General features: G+C 47.8%; 1 protein-coding gene across 1 annotated transcript in view; it reads right to left on the reverse strand.

Annotated features, from left to right (window-relative positions):
* OTUD7A (OTU deubiquitinase 7A) overlaps window positions 1-15,812 on the reverse strand; it is a 198,086-nt gene that overhangs the window by 47,579 nt on the left and 134,695 nt on the right. Inside the window, exons 6-8 of the mRNA XM_024754292.1 lie at window positions 15,046-15,147; window positions 11,498-11,625; window positions 10,659-10,771 (exon numbers count right to left, since the gene is read on the reverse strand). Of these exons, the coding sequence (XP_024610060.1) occupies window positions 10,659-10,771; window positions 11,498-11,625; window positions 15,046-15,147 (343 nt within the window). The remainder of the gene's footprint in view (window positions 1-10,658; window positions 10,772-11,497; window positions 11,626-15,045; window positions 15,148-15,812) is intronic.

The following is a 15,812-nucleotide window of genomic DNA, read 5'->3' on the forward strand; positions in this document are numbered from 1 at the left end:
ATGATATAGGTAGGTTAAAGGTAAAAGGGTGGAAAATTACAGATCATGAAAATTTTAATCAAGAGAAAACTAGAGAAGCTTTATCAATGTCAGGCAAAGTAGACTTCAGAGCAAAGAAAATTGCCCCAGATAAAGAGAAATACTACATAATGATAAAAGGATAAAATTCAGTAAGAAGATAGAATAGTCCTAAATGAACGTGGATTTAACAATAAGACTTCAAAATACTTAGAAAAAAAACCTGACAAAACTGAAAGGAGAAACAGAAACAGCCACAGGTATAATTGTAGGGCTACAAACTTCTCTCTTGGTAACTGAAAGAACAAGTAGACAGAAAATCATCAAGGGTATAGAAACTTTGAACAAAACCATCAGTCAATTGGATCTAACTGACATCAACAGAATACTCCATCTAACAAGTACAGAATACACATCTTTTTAAAATGTACATGGAATATTCACAAAGATAGACAATATGCTTACTTCTTAACAAAACTGAACACATTTTAAATAATTTAAATCATACCAATTATGTTCTCAGACCATAATGCAATTAAACTAGAATTAGTAAAGAAAGACAACAAAAACATATTACACAATACACTTTTAAATAATTCAGTGGTAAAAGAGAAAGTCTCAAGGGAAATTAGAAAATATTTTAAACAGAATGAAAATAAAAATGCAACATATCAAAATTTGTTGTATGCAGCTAAGCAGTTCTTAGAGGGAAATTTATAGCCCCAAAATGCATATATTACAAAAAAGAAAGATCTCAAATCAATAATCTAAGCTTTCACCTGAAAAAAGTAGAAAAATCAGTGCAAAATAAACCCAAAGCAAGCAGAAGGAGGGAAACTCTAAAGGTAAGAGCAGAAACCAATGAAATTAAAATCTAAAAATCAATAGGGATAATCAATTGAGCCAAAACTGGTTCTTTTAAAATAACTTTAATAAAATTGATAGAACTTTAGCAAGGCTGACCAAAAAAAAAAAAAAGAGAAAGACACTAGTTGCTGAGTCTGAAAAGAAAGGGAATATCACTAAAGTCCCTCCAAGATATTTATAAGTTAAAAAAGGGAAAATTACAAACAATATTATGCACATAAATTCAACAACTTAGATGAAATGGAACAATTTCTCAAAAACCACAAGCTACCCAAACCTACTTATTTCTGTAACTATTAAAGAAATTGAATTTATAGTTAATAAACTTCTGAAAAGGAAATGTTTGGTTGCAGATGATTTCATAGGTTCAGTGAAGTCTACCAAACATTTAAAGAATAAATATTACCAGTTCTATACAATCTCTTCTAGAAAATAGAAGAGGAGGTAATAGTTCCCAACTTGTTTTATGAGACTAGCATTACTCTGATACCAAAACTAGACAAAGACAGTAGTATATAAAAAGAAAACTACATTCCAATAACCTCCATGGCCACAGATGCAAAAATTCTCAACATAATATTGCCAAATTGAATGAACAAAATAAAAAGTTCAGTACACCAAGAGAAAGTGGAATTAATCCCTGGAATGCAAGGATTCCCTGCAATGGAATCCCTGGTTCAATATTCAAATATCATTCAATGTAACCCACCACATTAATGGTCTAAAGACAAAAAAAATCCACATGATCATATTAATTGATGTAGAAATGTATTAGATAAAATTCAGCTTTCATTAATGACAGAAACTCTTGACAAAAGGAATAGAAAGAAACTTCCTCAACCTGATAAAAGATACCTACTAAAAACCTATAACAAACATCATACTGATGAGATATTTCTGACTAAGACTGGTAACGAGGGAAGGGTGTCCTCTCTCACCATGTCCACTCAGCATCATACTAGAAATCCTAGTTAGTGCGATAAGTCAAGAAAAAGAAATAAAAGGCATAGAGATTGGAAAGGAAGAAATAAAACTATCCCTACTCATAGATGATATGAATGCCTATGTGGAAAATCCCAAGGAATCTACAAAAAACCTCTTAGTGCTGATAAATGAGTTTCATAACATCACAGAATACAAAGTCAAAACGAACATCAAATCACATTTCTATAACTAGCAATGAATAATTGCAGACCCAAATGAAAACACATACACATGTGCATGTACACACACACACACACACACACACACACACACGTTTACAATAGCTCCAAATGAAATATTCAGGTATAAATCTAATAAAACATGTATGGAACTTGTGTGATGAAAATTATAAAATGCTAATGAAACAAATCAAAGAAGATCTACATAAATGAAGAGACATATAGTGTCTCCCTAATACATGGAAAAAGATGTGTAAGTAGACTCAACATTTTAAAGATTTCAGTCCTCCCCAAATTCATGTATAGATTTAATGCAATACCAATAAAAATCCTAGCAGGATAGTTTTCAGATATAGATAAGGTGATTCTATAAATTTGTATGGGAAAGTAAGAAAAAAAAAAGACCAGAAATATTGAAAAAAGAGAATAAAGTTGGAGGAATGATGCTACCCAATTTTAAGACTTATTATAAAATGACAGTATTCAAGAGGGTGATATTGTCAAAAGCATTGACACATATTTCAATGGAACATAATAGAGAAACTCCCTTCAAAACCCATATAAATATTGCCTATTGGTTTTTGAAAAAGGTAAAAGCAATTCAGTGATGAAAGAATAGTCTTTTCAAGAAATGATATTGGAAAGTCAGACATTCATGTGTAAGTAAATGGAACACTGATCTGTTCTCCATCACTATAGTTTTGCCTTTTGGATAATGTCATACAAATGACATCATACATACAACATACAACTTTTTGAGACTTGATCCTTTCATGCAAGTTGTTGCATGTATCAATAGTTTGTTTTTAATTCATGAATAGTATTCCACAATACTGATGTACTCCAATTTGTTTATCAATGGACATTTGAGTTATTTCCAGTTTTTGGCAATTATGAGTAGAACTTCTATAAATATTTTACATAGACCTTTGTGTGAATGTACATTTTCATTTCTTTGGGGCAGATTTTCTCAATCTTGGCACTATTGAAATTTTGGACCAGATAATTCTTTGTTTTGGGGGGCTGTTCTGTGCTTCTTAGAAGGTTTAGCAGCATCCCTGGCTTCTGCTCATTAGATTCTAGCAGTATCCAGCCCACCCTCCAGTTGTGACAACCAAAATATCTCTAGACCTTGCCAAATGTCCCATGGGGGCAAAATCATCCCTGGTTAAGAACCACAGCTTTAGGGTAAATACTTAGGAGTAGGACTGCTGGGTCATATGGCAAATGTATTTTTAAATTTACAAGAATCTGTCAAACTGTATTCCAGAGTGGTTGTGTCATTTTACATCACCAACAATGTGATGTAAAATTTGCTTTGCATTCTCACCACCACCTGGTATTGTCAGTATATTTTCTTTTCGACCTTCTTACAGGTATGTAGTGGTTTTAATTTTCATTTCCCTAATGGGGTCTACATTGTATTCTTCAAACAGAGAGGGTCCTGGTTTTCTCCCTGCCTCCCAGGAGTATAGTGATTGTTGGATATTGCTTGGTAATTTAAAATAATTCCTCTCATTAATTCATCATAGAACTAACGCTTACAAAGGTTTTCAATATTTGGCAAGGAGGAAAGGGAGACTCAGGGAGGCTGAGTTGGAAAATGCCTTTCTGTACATTCACAGAGAAAGACAACTGATGGTAAAGGTTTAGTCTGTTGTTAATGAAGGCTGGGATCTGAAATGATACTCCCTTGAAACACATCCTGGAATTGGACTAGAAAACAAAGAGGCCTTATTCTATCACTCACAGAAAAGAGCAAGAACCCAATTCTCTATAAACAGAGACAGAGGCTTCTGAGCCAAGGGGTAGGAGGAAAAGCAGGGACCAGGGAACCTGGGAGGCAGAATACCTGAATTTGAACTATGGCTTTTCCACTCAGTAGATTACCCTGGACAAATCATTTTTATCCTGAATCCAAGTTTCCTCATACTTTAAATGAGAGTTACAATCCTTATCTCACAGGGTTACTGTGATGGCAGAATGAGATAGTGTGTGCGCAAATGCACAGCACATAGCAGGAAATTAATACATGTTGAGTTAATGAATAAATCTTTTTCAGAGCCTATAAAGACAAAGTAAGAAGTTGAATATATTTAGTCTTTGATTTCATATAATTGTTTTATTTCAAATTAGCCAACCTGGACTGAGTGCCAGGAAGCTGATAGCTTTCTGTCTGATTTATTTCCTTTGATGACATCATTCATTCCATGAATTTAAAGTTAGAATTTTATACCCAGACAAACTATCCACCAAGGGTGAGACAGAATAAAGACAGATTCAGATACGCAAGGACCCAAAAAAGTCTATTTGCAAGTACATTCCTTCTTGAGAAGCTATAAAGCTTGTCACAGTGTATGCTCTGGGAAACTGCAGGGTTCTGGACTCAGGTCTGGGTCTGCATTCTAGCCCCACCAGTTACAAACTGGAGGTAAGTCAATTAATCTCTCAGAGCATTAGTTTTCCAACGTACAAAGGAGGATGATGCCTAATTTATAAAGTGGAGATAAAGGGTGTAAGGTGGTGACACTTAGCTAGTATGTAAGGCAGGTAGGTGCCCAGCGGAGGTTCATGCCTTCCTCTCTCCAATCCTCACTGTGTCCAGTGCAATCCTATAAGCTGTTTTTGTGTTCCATTCCCAGAGGTCCAGGCTCTGGAGGTCAGGCTGCAGAGTATACAGTGCAGTAACCCTGACATATAAGCTCACAGGAAGGATCTGCTCTACAGTGAGACTCCTGAAAGCCCCTAAAAGCTCCAACGTTTTCAAGACTCAAAGGAATGAATTTCTAAGGGTGGAATATCAGACACTGAGATGAGCGAGTGTGAGGTGAATGTGATAACCACTACACTATGGACAGTGAGATGAACCAGTGGAAAGTCAGGGAAAAGGAACACATTTCAAGTATTTGGGATGGGCCTTTACAACATACCATATAGGCAGCAGGCAGGCCAACTCACAGGCTGAGTGTGACAATGTCTTAATAAACATTATTTTTACAGTTGTATAAACTTCTTTCCAAACACTTTCAAACCCATGATTTCACCGCCTCATCCAACAGCATCAGAGAATGTGGCTGATTGCTTTCATGGCCACAGAGCCTTCTTACTGCTGTGTACTTGTCTATTTGCAATGTGACCCGGCCCCTCCTCTTATTAAGGATGGAGTCTCTTTCTCTGCCCAGAGGCTGGCTCAGCCATGGGACAAGCAGAGAGTTGAGCCATGCCTCTACAATGGGGGCTGCCTCCTCTTCCTGCTCTGATCCATGTTGTAAGGAGCCTGAGCCTTCTCAAGGATGAAAGCCCATCTGGACAGAGGCCCAGCGAGAGCCAGAGCTGTGAACCAGGCCATCCTGGACTATGCAGCCCCACCCACACCAACTGCCAGATGCTGCAGTCCCAGGAGCAGCTCCAGGCAATTCCAGACCAGACTGCTGACCCCCAGCATACGAGCAAATCCAGGGGGTCTGCTTTAAGCCACCCAGCTTTGGTGTGGTTTTCTCCACAACCATCAAAAACCGATACAGCCTGGCAGGGACGTTATTACCAAGTGCATTTTACATCTGAACAACACGGACGTTCAGAGAGCTTGGGAGACGGGCCTGAGATCACACGCCCAGCCTGGGACTCTAACCCAGGTCATCTGAGTCTGGGCCTCTGGTCAGGGTCCACCAGGCATCCCCCCTTCCTAGTTCTCAGTTGCCTTGAAACCAGATGAAGCACCCAGAGGCCACCACTAACTAACTGCTTTCAGAGATTTTACCGGTTTTGGAACAAGTAATGGATTCCTCCCGTTGCACACACCCCCTCTTCCCGCAGTGTCCAGCATGGGGGTGGGGCAGTGCTGCACGTGCCAGCTGGTGACGGACAATTTCACCTCAGCACTGCTTTCCCTGCAGACCTGAGGCTGGACTTACTTTCTTCTCTCCTCCGTGTCTTCCTTTTCCTTCTGGGGAGCAGCCCTCTTCCCCATGGCCCCACTTGCAGCCCTGGTGACGGGCGAGCCTAGTTCACCTTTGGTGGAGGGGCTGTAAACCCCAGCAGCAGTGTGAAGGAGGTCACACTTCACACGTCGTGCCTCAGAGGGTCTCTGGAGGAGCAGCAGCACAGAACGTCTGATTTCTCATTTTAGCCACAGAGAAACATACACGTTTTGATTTGCAAGTAGGAGCAGCAGAGACAACGGATCCTGTAGTTCTGAGTGTGCCTGCGTGGAAGCCCCCGCCTCTGCCTGCCTCGGCTCTCACCATGTTTGCCGCGTCTGTGGGTGCAGGTGCCACCCCATCTTTCTCACGCATCTGAACTCAGCAGGGAGCTCACACTGGCCTTGCCTTCCTGAGGTCTTGGAGGGCATCCCACTCTGTGGTCACCAGTCCTGAGCAGCCTGTCCATGGTGGCTCTCTGGCTGGTGGCCCGCCCTGCCCAGATCCCAGCCTGGTCTCCACCCTTGTCCGTGGTCAAGTCGTGGACAGGCATCCCTGCCTCCAGGGTCTCCTGCTGGGGCTTGGCCAGTGAGCCTGGGGACCGGCCACTGCGAGTCGTTCCGGGGGAAGGCAGGAAGCAGGCCAAGCGCATCCCTGGGTCTGGCCCTTGGTCCCTTCCAGCCTCTTCAGATACTTAACCTGGTTGCTTTCTGGAAAAAAAATGATACTGGGCCAGTGTCCATGCTGGGAGCTGCAGTGTGGCATCTGTCTCCATCTGTCCCAGGGCCAGGCAGCCAGGGGCTGGCTGGGCAGGAGCAGTGCTTGCACTTGTCACTCACCATGGTGGCCAGGTTCCCAGGGCATGGGGGGAACACGAGGAAAGCCACTGTAGTTTTTCTCACCATTGTACCTGCAAATGCACTCATTTGCCCAGCTCTCTCCTTTCCTCAGGATAAACTCTGGGAAGTCTGTGTGGCCTTTCTGGTCACTTTTCCTAGTTCTGTTCAGGGGGCTATCACATCAGCCCTGAGCCGAGCCCACTGCAGGCCTAGCTGGTTCTTCTCTGTTTCTCGCTTCACCTCCTCCCCGTTCTCTGGCAGCACCTGTGCCCCCTGAGGGGCCAGCGCAGGCCAGACAGGAGAGGCCAGAGGGCAGCCAAGGCCATCTTGGCTCTCCTCCTTTGGGTGCCCACTGGGCTTGGGGGAGGTCTTAATGCTGACTCCATTTCCAAGGACGTGCTTTTGCAGGTCTTCAGACCTCCCCCCAGCTGAGGGTCTCTGCCCTCCATTCCCTGGACAGAGGTAGTGGTGCCCCAAGCCAATGGCTGCGCCTGCCCTTCAGGCCTGGCCTTCTCCCTCATAGGCAGAGTCCTGAAGACAGCGTGGCCCAGGCCTCCTCCCAGGATTCGCACTCAGTCTCCGCAACCCTGGAGCCCCAGGGATGCTCCCCATCCCTCAGCTCAGCACGAGGAGGGGACCCTCTTCCCCTTGCCAAGAGAAGACAGAGGCAAAATGCAGAGATGCTGACAACTTGCTCAAGAAAAGTCTCTCTTTTGGACTTTTGCACCCCAAGAGAAGGTGGACCCCCCAGCAGGGGTACACCTCCTAGAAGGAGGAAACAGTCCTGTTCTCTGTGGTGTGACCGCAGAAGAGCTCTCCAGGGAGGTGGATGTGGGAAGGTCCCGTGAGAGTGACTAAAAGCCTCTGTGAGGTCTCTCTCACAGAGCTCAAATGTTACCACAGTAACGTGTCAGAACCAAAACAGCCTTGGTTCTAGAAGCTCCCCACCTGCGTCTGGGATCTACCTGCTGCTGTGGGTCCAGGTGACTGTCCGGAGCCCACACACAGCCCTGCAGACTGCAGTTATTGGGCCAGGAAACCCTGCGCCCTCCACATATATATAATGGAATATTACTCAACCATAAAAAGGAACAAAACTGAGTTATTTGTAGTGAGGTGGATGGACCTAGAGTCTGTCATACAGAGTGAAGTAAGTCAGAAAGAGAAAGACAAATACCGTATGCTAACACATATATATGGAATCTAAGAAAAAAAAGAAAATGGTCATGAAGACCCTAGGGGTAAGATGAGAATAAAGACACAGACCTACTAGGGAATGGACTTGAGGATACAGGGAGGGCGAAGGGTAGGCTGTGACAAAGTGAGAGAGTGGCATGGACATATATACACTACCAAACGTAAGGTAGATAACTAGTGGGAAGCGGCCGCATAGTACAGGGAGATCAGCTCCGTGCTTTGTGACCGCCTAGAGGGGTGGGATAGGGAGGGTGGGAGGGAGGGAGATGCAAGAGGGAAGAGATGTGGGAACATATGTATATGTATAACTGATTTACTTTGTTATAAAGCAGAAACTAACACACCATTGTAAAGCACTTATACTCCAATAAAGATGTTAAAAAACAAACAAACAAAACAAAAAAACCCTGTGCCCTGGCTTGGGAGGGCATGGGGTGGGGGAGGATTGGAGCCCCTGGGACCATTTAAAATCCAGGAGAAACCAGACATGGGGCTGGGACACCACCTGCAGAGCATTTCTGTGCCATGATCTGTGCAGAGCGACAGGCAAAGGGACCCTCCCGAGGCCCTGGCACGTGTCAGAATCCTGCCTGCACCCGGGGTTGCCCACTCAGCACCTCTCACGGAAGAGGACACTAGTGGCCAGGATGATGCTTACCTGCTCCCCAAACCTTCTGGTCCAAGTTGCATGGAGGGAACTTAAAAAGACCAGGGCGGGAGTTCCCTGGTGGCCTAGTGGTTAGGATTACAGGCTTTCATTGCTGTGACCCTGGTTCAATCCCTGGTCAGAGTTGCGTGGTGTGGCCAAAAACACTTCCATCTTTACGACTGAAACCAAACTAATGATGAAGGGGTCCTGCGAGGAGGGGGACATTTGGAGGCACAGGGCAGCTACCATCAGGTTGGCAGGTCTCAGCAATGCCCGAGCGCCGGGCGAGTGGTCAGCTGGTCCAGCATCTTCTCCCCCGACCCCATATCCTCAGGGCTTAAGGAGTGGGAGAAAGAGGAGGGGACAGTAGGGGACACAGCCGCTGCCCATCACCTAGGGGCCTCTATGTGGTGGTCCTGCCTCGACCTTGGCAAACCCGAGTCCCTGTGAGGGGCGACAGGGACAAACAGATGTCGTCTGCTGCCTGCCCCCACTCTCCTGCTCTGAGTCCTCTGGGGCCCCAGGGAGCAGCAGCAGTGCCCAGGCCATGGCCTTAGGAGTCAGATGGCCCGAACCAGCCATGTGACTGTCAGTCAAGTGCCTCCTGGATGGGAGGACTCGGGGGGGGGACACAGTATGTGGCGACTGTGACCTGTTATTCTTATCATTACTGCTGTCATTCCCCACATCTTCCCCACCCTGGAAGAGTCACCAAGCAGGATCCAATGTACCAGCGTCTACAGAGCAGCAGGGGCTGGAGGGACAATGGGGAAAAGGATGGCGAGGAACCCTTTAGACACATCCCAGGCAAGACTCAGCAGTGTGGGAAAGTAGAGAGCAGGCTTTCAGGAATGGATTGAATCTTTAGGACATTTGTCCCCAAATGTCCTAAACAAGACAGACTTTTGGTGTTGACAAGTCTCCCGATTAAAACAAAGTGACAGGGAATTCCCTGGCTGTCCAGTGATTGAGACTTTCTCCTTCTAATGCAGGGGGTGCGGGTTCAATTCCTGGTCGGGGAATTAAGATCCCACGTGCTTCGGGGCCAATAGAACAAAATGTAAAACAGAAGCAATATTGTAACAAATTCAATACAGACTTTCAAAGTGGTCCACATAAAAAAGCACAAAAAAACAAAGTGACAAAACAACCCTGTAGGAATAGTGCTTACAGGTTCCCTTATCACCTCTAAGCCTTGTCTTTGAAGGGCCTCTGTCTGGTGCTGGCCTGGAAAGCGCTAGGTCCTGCTGCAGAGGCTGAGGACCCAGATGCAGAGATGCATGGGAGCAGGGTAGGGCCTGGGATGCACTGCCTGCAGGGGCTGTCTAGAGCCTCTGATCCTTTCTTGGGTCTCCCGGCTGTCAACAAGCATCCTCTCTTGTGTTTGGCTGAGACTTTTTCTAGGGGGTGACAACCTGGCCCTCGGTTTCAAAAAGCTGGGGCCAAAGGGGCTGCAGCTGCCCTGTTGGCTGCACCTTCATTCCCACGTGGGGACGGTCCAGCCGTGTCTGCAGGAAGAACAGCCTCTGCCCACGTGTGCAGAGCAGTAGAGCCTGGGTGCCAGGAACACGCAGGATGTCCCTGGAGCCCGTCTGGGAGGCGCTGGGCTCACCTAACCATCTTTTGTTTCACTGTGACTTCTTAAAGCCAGAAATTAGATGTTCAGATGAAAAAAACCCAAATCAGCAGCCTTAGGAAGCCTGGTGAGTGCGTGGGCAGCGTGGGCCCTCCCGAGGTTGGCTGGGCGGTGAGTCCCTCCCTGCTGTGGTGTCGGGGGCACATGTGAGCTTATGAGATGCACATGGGGACTGAGCACACTTTCCCCCAAACATCTGGCAGGGTCCTGCTGTTCCCCGCCCCCCCCGCCCACCTGCCCTGCATCCTTGGTAGAATCTAAGGTCTGAAGGCGGGGGTCGTCCTCATGTCACCCCCAGCTTGGGGGTCCCGTATCCTCCCCAACTTCCCGTGCCGCTGGGGGCGGGGGCACGGCCGGGGCAGCACTTACCCCCCGCCCGAGCCGCCGTGCTTGCTGATGTGCGTGCGTGGCTCGCTGGAGGCCAGCTTCAGCAGCTCTGTCCACTCCCGCTCCCACTCTTCCTCCGTGTACACCAGCCCTGACTGGCGCAAAGGGGGGCGGGCTCAGGAGGGGGCGGCCACTCCTTACGCTCCACCCAGGCGAGCCTCACTTCCCGGTTTCGTCAGACCCTGGGCCTGGGGCACCTGTTAGTGGCCGAGGACCATCCCCATTTGCTCTGACAGAATTTGTTCAGAACCCCCAATCTCCAACCTCCATGCCGTTGGGAGTCCACCCAGCAATAGGGGTCATTTCCAGGGGTGAGAACGACCAGTGTAACCTGTACACGCACCGGGCAGGGCACCGACCACTGACACGTGTGTAGGGACCCGGGCAGACCCATCTTCAAGGGCTTCCAGGCCAGCAAAGGGCCAGTGCTCACCGAGGCTCAGGGATGAGGATTCCCTTTGGACTGAGCACACACACTGGGGCTGGGGCCGTGGGCCGTGCCAGGGCCAATCTGTGGCTGCACCGGCAGTGACCTAACGGGTGACCATCTAATTCACCATTCAGGTTGGGACAGCCTTGTGAGTGAAGGCGATTGGTTTTCATAATTACACCAGGACGGGTGGGGGAAATGGACGTCTGGTGGCTGTGGGCAGGGCCTGACTGTTGCAATGGGCTCCTCTTTAGTGGGTCTGAGTTGGGGACGGAGCCATTGCTGCTGATCTCACAAGACAGACTTGGCCTCGGGGCCCAGATCCGGACCCCGCCCTGGCTTTGGCCACGCACAGTGTGGTCCCGGCTCTGCCACGCCGACAGGTACCTACCTCCTTGTTCTGCTGCGTCTGCTGCCACCTCCATCTTCGCTTCAGGGCCTCCCTCTCGGCCCCCGTCCTCATCATGGTGTAGAGAGCTTTCCGCAAAACCAGGTCCCGGTCGTGAAAGCCCCACATTCCTGCAGCCGGGAGGCCCGTGAGGGGCAGAGGAGAGAGGAGGGACGTGAGGAGGAGGGGGCAGGCCGGCAGGCGCTGAGACCACCACTGCCTTCCAGCCTTGGCCCCCGCAGCTGTGTGAGCAGATCAGCTCAGTAGCCAGCTGTTCAGTTCTGACGATTAGCAAGCAGCTGCCCTCTGTGCTCCCTTGTGATGTTTCCCGTGGATGCAGGCAGCGGTGAAGGAGCACGGACCCTCCTTAGAGCAACAACAGTTTCGCTAAGTGCTGCCTGTCTCAGGGGCCCTTGGCTGGCTGCCCTCAGCCTCTCAGGTTTGCTCTGAGGGATATAATGTTTGTGGTTCGGGCCTTGTGTTTGAGTGGGAGAGAGCCTGTGGGGACAATCGGTGATGTGCCCTCACACAGGGCCCAGAGCCAGGATGGCAGTCAGACTCCGGCTTCATCGGGGGTCTGCCGCATCTGATGTCTGTGGCCCTGAGGCATCTCAGCACACATCTGGGGCCCGCGGAGAGCACCTGCTTCTGAAGGAAGTGCCCCTCCCGGCCTGTGCCGGGTGCCCAGGGGTCAATAAAGACAAGCCAGCATCTCTGAGTACGCCTTTGGCGCAGCTCAGAAGTGGCCAAGAAACCCAACCAATGGAAGAAGCATCGTGAAAGAGAGATGCAGCTCTGGCTACAGGGAGAGAGTGGGGGAATTCATTCATTCATTCATTTGTTTAATTGAATCCCATTAATTCCACACTTTTTTCACAAGAGGGGTGAGGCACCATTCTGAGTGCTGGGAATATCCACAGCAGCAACCAGGACAGACTGAATTCCTAAAATCTCACGGAGCCCACATTGAGGGGAGGAGAGGCATGTATCGAATTAGCATGTAACACCCTATGTTGCGGGCAGCAGCACCGTCGGGGGGATGAAGCAGGCCAAGAAGGCAGAGTGGTGGGTGGTTTGGTCACAGCGTGAGTGGAGACATTGGAGCAAAGACTTGAGTGGTGAAGGACAGGGCTGAGTCACAGGAAGAGGCCAGGGCTGGCCCCGAGGAGGCCCACGTGGCATACTAGGGAGGGAAAGGTGGCTGGAGCTGGGATGGAGGGGAAGAGGTGGAGACTGGAAAGGTGGACTTGAAGTGAGCTGGGACCCCCTGGAGAGCTTTCAGAGAGCAGTGACCCGCACTGACTGCTGATCAAAAGCCCAAACTGGCTGTACATCCTTTAGTGCAAAGACACGCGGATAACCCTGGGCTGCTGCGGGCTTTCTGTCCAGGGAGGCTTTGGTCTTTTTCTGCAGCACAGGCAGAGGGAGGTGGCTATCAACTCTCCTTTTATGAACAGGCTGAGCTGAGCTTTCTCATCCCTCAGACCTGCCTGCAGCCTCCTCCCAGGCAGGGCAAGTCCCAGGTCCGGTCTACAGGCCATGGCTCCTTGTTTGGGTCTCTTTTGCAAAGAGGGTCTCCTTGTCCCATACATGTTTGCCCACAAGCCTGACTCCAGGATTACCATCATTTCTATGTGTGCCCCACAGCCTAGGTCAATGCCAGGGCTGGTCAGCAGGTCCAGTAAGCATTGCTGGTGAGTGTGGTATGGCCACTTCGGGCAGTCCTGCTCCTGTGGGGTCCAGCAATTTAAATACAAAAGGGGAACAAAGTACTGGGAGAAAAGAACCAACAGGCCACGAGTCCCAGGCTCAGTCTTGGCCTAGCCTCTCTTGCAGCTGCGGTGAGGGCCACCTGCAGAAGGCTTTCTCTTCCCAGGCAGACCTGGAGGGCCTGCTGTGCTCATGGGGAAACACATGCCATCAGACAGGACCACAGTGGCGTGTGGCCAGCTGGTTTGTGGCCTTATCCACCCATAGTCATGCCGGGGACAGTGCCTCTGCATGCTGCAGTTTCAGAAGGACAAAGGCATTTCCATGCCTGAAACTTTGTAAAGAGGCTGCTGGTTGACACAGAGGAGAGATCTCTTCTTTCATTTTCCTTCTCCAGGTTTTATACAGAACAAGATGAAATAAGTTCCATAAGAGGGAGATAGTGAATACATTACGATGGAATAGGACACAACTAGCAAAAATATGTTTTTGAAGAACAGCATGGAAAATTCTCAATACGATTTTAAGGGAAAAATGTTGGATTCCAAACTGTGAACACCGTGAGATCCTAATTTCACTGGAAGAATAGACAAAAGTGTGGAAGACAATATACCAAAATGTTAAAAGCAGCCATCGCTGGACAGTGAGATTGCTGATTGTTATTTTACTATGATGAATGTGGAGTCAACAGACAGAAATGCGTTAGTTTTGAAAGGGAGGAGGTGGGTGGGTACCCTTGTCTTCCCCATCACTCCTTGTCAAGCCCATGGAATGTGGGATGTTCCCTTTGCTCTTGGGCTCCATCCTCCTCTGGGCATCTCGGGGCCCTTTCCAGGTCCCCTCATTACCCTCTAAGCCTTTTCAGGCTCATCTCAACCCACCTCTTACAGAATAGGCCTCACTACAGGTCTGAAGCAAGGTCTGGGGCGTCCTTGCTCTGGGACACAGCATCGGGTTAAGGTCATGTTTACCTGGGGAGGCGAGTTTGACCAACAAGGACCATACTCTCATCGGAGGGGCCCATCCCTGGAGAGGGTCCTCATACTGCAGGACTGATAAGGCGCCACTGGCACTGATACTGGGGTCCCCGGCACAAATTCAGTTCTGCCTGTGTTGTAAGCCTGGGTCCAGAGGGGTTAAGTGAGCTTCCAGAAAGTCTACCATGACCTTCCATCATCCAAATATTGCCACCCACACTTGTGCATTTGCTGGTGTCGCTTTTTGTAACCAGGAAGCTCGCATCTCCATTGAAGGAGGTTGCTGACCTCTCTGTGGTGTATTCTGACTGTGCCGTGTTATTTACCCAAGCAGTACCTATGTCTGTCTTTTTGTCAGTCTGAGTGCATCAGCTGCAGTCAGTGTGGTGGCCCCAGACCTACCCAACCTCATGCACTGCTCCCCAGACTTCCTGCTCGAGCCCAACAGGGCTTAGCCCCGACCCCAAACACCATGTTAATTTCTGCCTTTCTGCTTTATCTATGTGGTCTCCGTGCCTGGAAGGTCCTTTCTTATAGTCTTTCAAGTTCTTCAAGTCTCAGTAAAATCTCACTTCCTCCAGGAAGTCCTCTTTGATTGCTCTAGATCACGATGTCTAATGCCCATCCCTGCAGCTCTGCTCAGGCCTCCTTCTATCAGGACAGGTCTTTTCTCGTGTGTGCTCTATGTCCCCACCAAGCCTGCCAGCTGCTTGACAAGAAGGGCAGGAATTGTTGGCTCCATCCCTTGGGGACTCTTCCAGATAACAGTAATGCACGTGGCTCTACTTAGTATATGATTGTCCTTTAATGACGCACAGAGCAGGCCTGGGCACTGCCACCCTCTGTCTACACTGTGGGGCTTACCCAGTGAGGCAGCGTGTAAAAGGCAGTTCCCGTCTCCTGTCGTGGCCAAAGGAAGAAGCCGTTTACAGCTCGTGCACACAGTGGACCACCAGTTCAGGCGACCTGGAACAGAAGCTCACGTTTAGAATCCCAAGACAGGCAAGGATGTTTGCTAAGTAAGCTTAAACATTGGCGGATGATTTTCTAGAGGATTCTAGAGAACTTCATTGGTAAGGTGGAGGGTTATGGCTACTTATTCTAAAAAAATATATAGATTTTTTTTCCTAAGATAAAAAACGGCCAAATTCTCCCATCAACTAGCAAGAAACTCAAGACTAAAGCCTTCTCTCCTTGAATCTGGGAACACATTTTACACAAAATATAAAATTTTTCTTTGTGTAATTTCCTTGAACACAGTTTCCCCTCCCAAAATTTATTTTTCTAAAAAAATACCATCCTTCTTTGTTGATGCATACACACCTTTGAGAGTATGGTTTATATTTAATTTTTTTAATTGACGTATAGTCGATGTACAATGTTCCAGGTGTACAGCAAGGTGGTTCAGTTATACATACATGTAATATCTGTTAATCCCAGACTCCTAATTTATCCCCCCTTTCCCCTTTGGTAACCATAAATTTGTTTTCTGTGTCTGTGGGTCTATTTCTGTTTTGTAACTAAGTTCATTTGTATTATTATTTTTTTAAGATTCTACATATAAGTGATGTCATGTTATATTTGTCTTTGTCTGACATTGTAGCCAGTTTGGTAAGTCATGTTAAATTTCA

This window comes from Neophocaena asiaeorientalis, unplaced genomic scaffold (assembly GCF_003031525.2).
Source record: "Neophocaena asiaeorientalis asiaeorientalis breed wild unplaced genomic scaffold, Neophocaena_asiaeorientalis_V1.1 scaffold743, whole genome shotgun sequence".
In the NCBI taxonomy this organism is placed as follows: domain Eukaryota; kingdom Metazoa; phylum Chordata; class Mammalia; order Artiodactyla; family Phocoenidae; genus Neophocaena; species Neophocaena asiaeorientalis.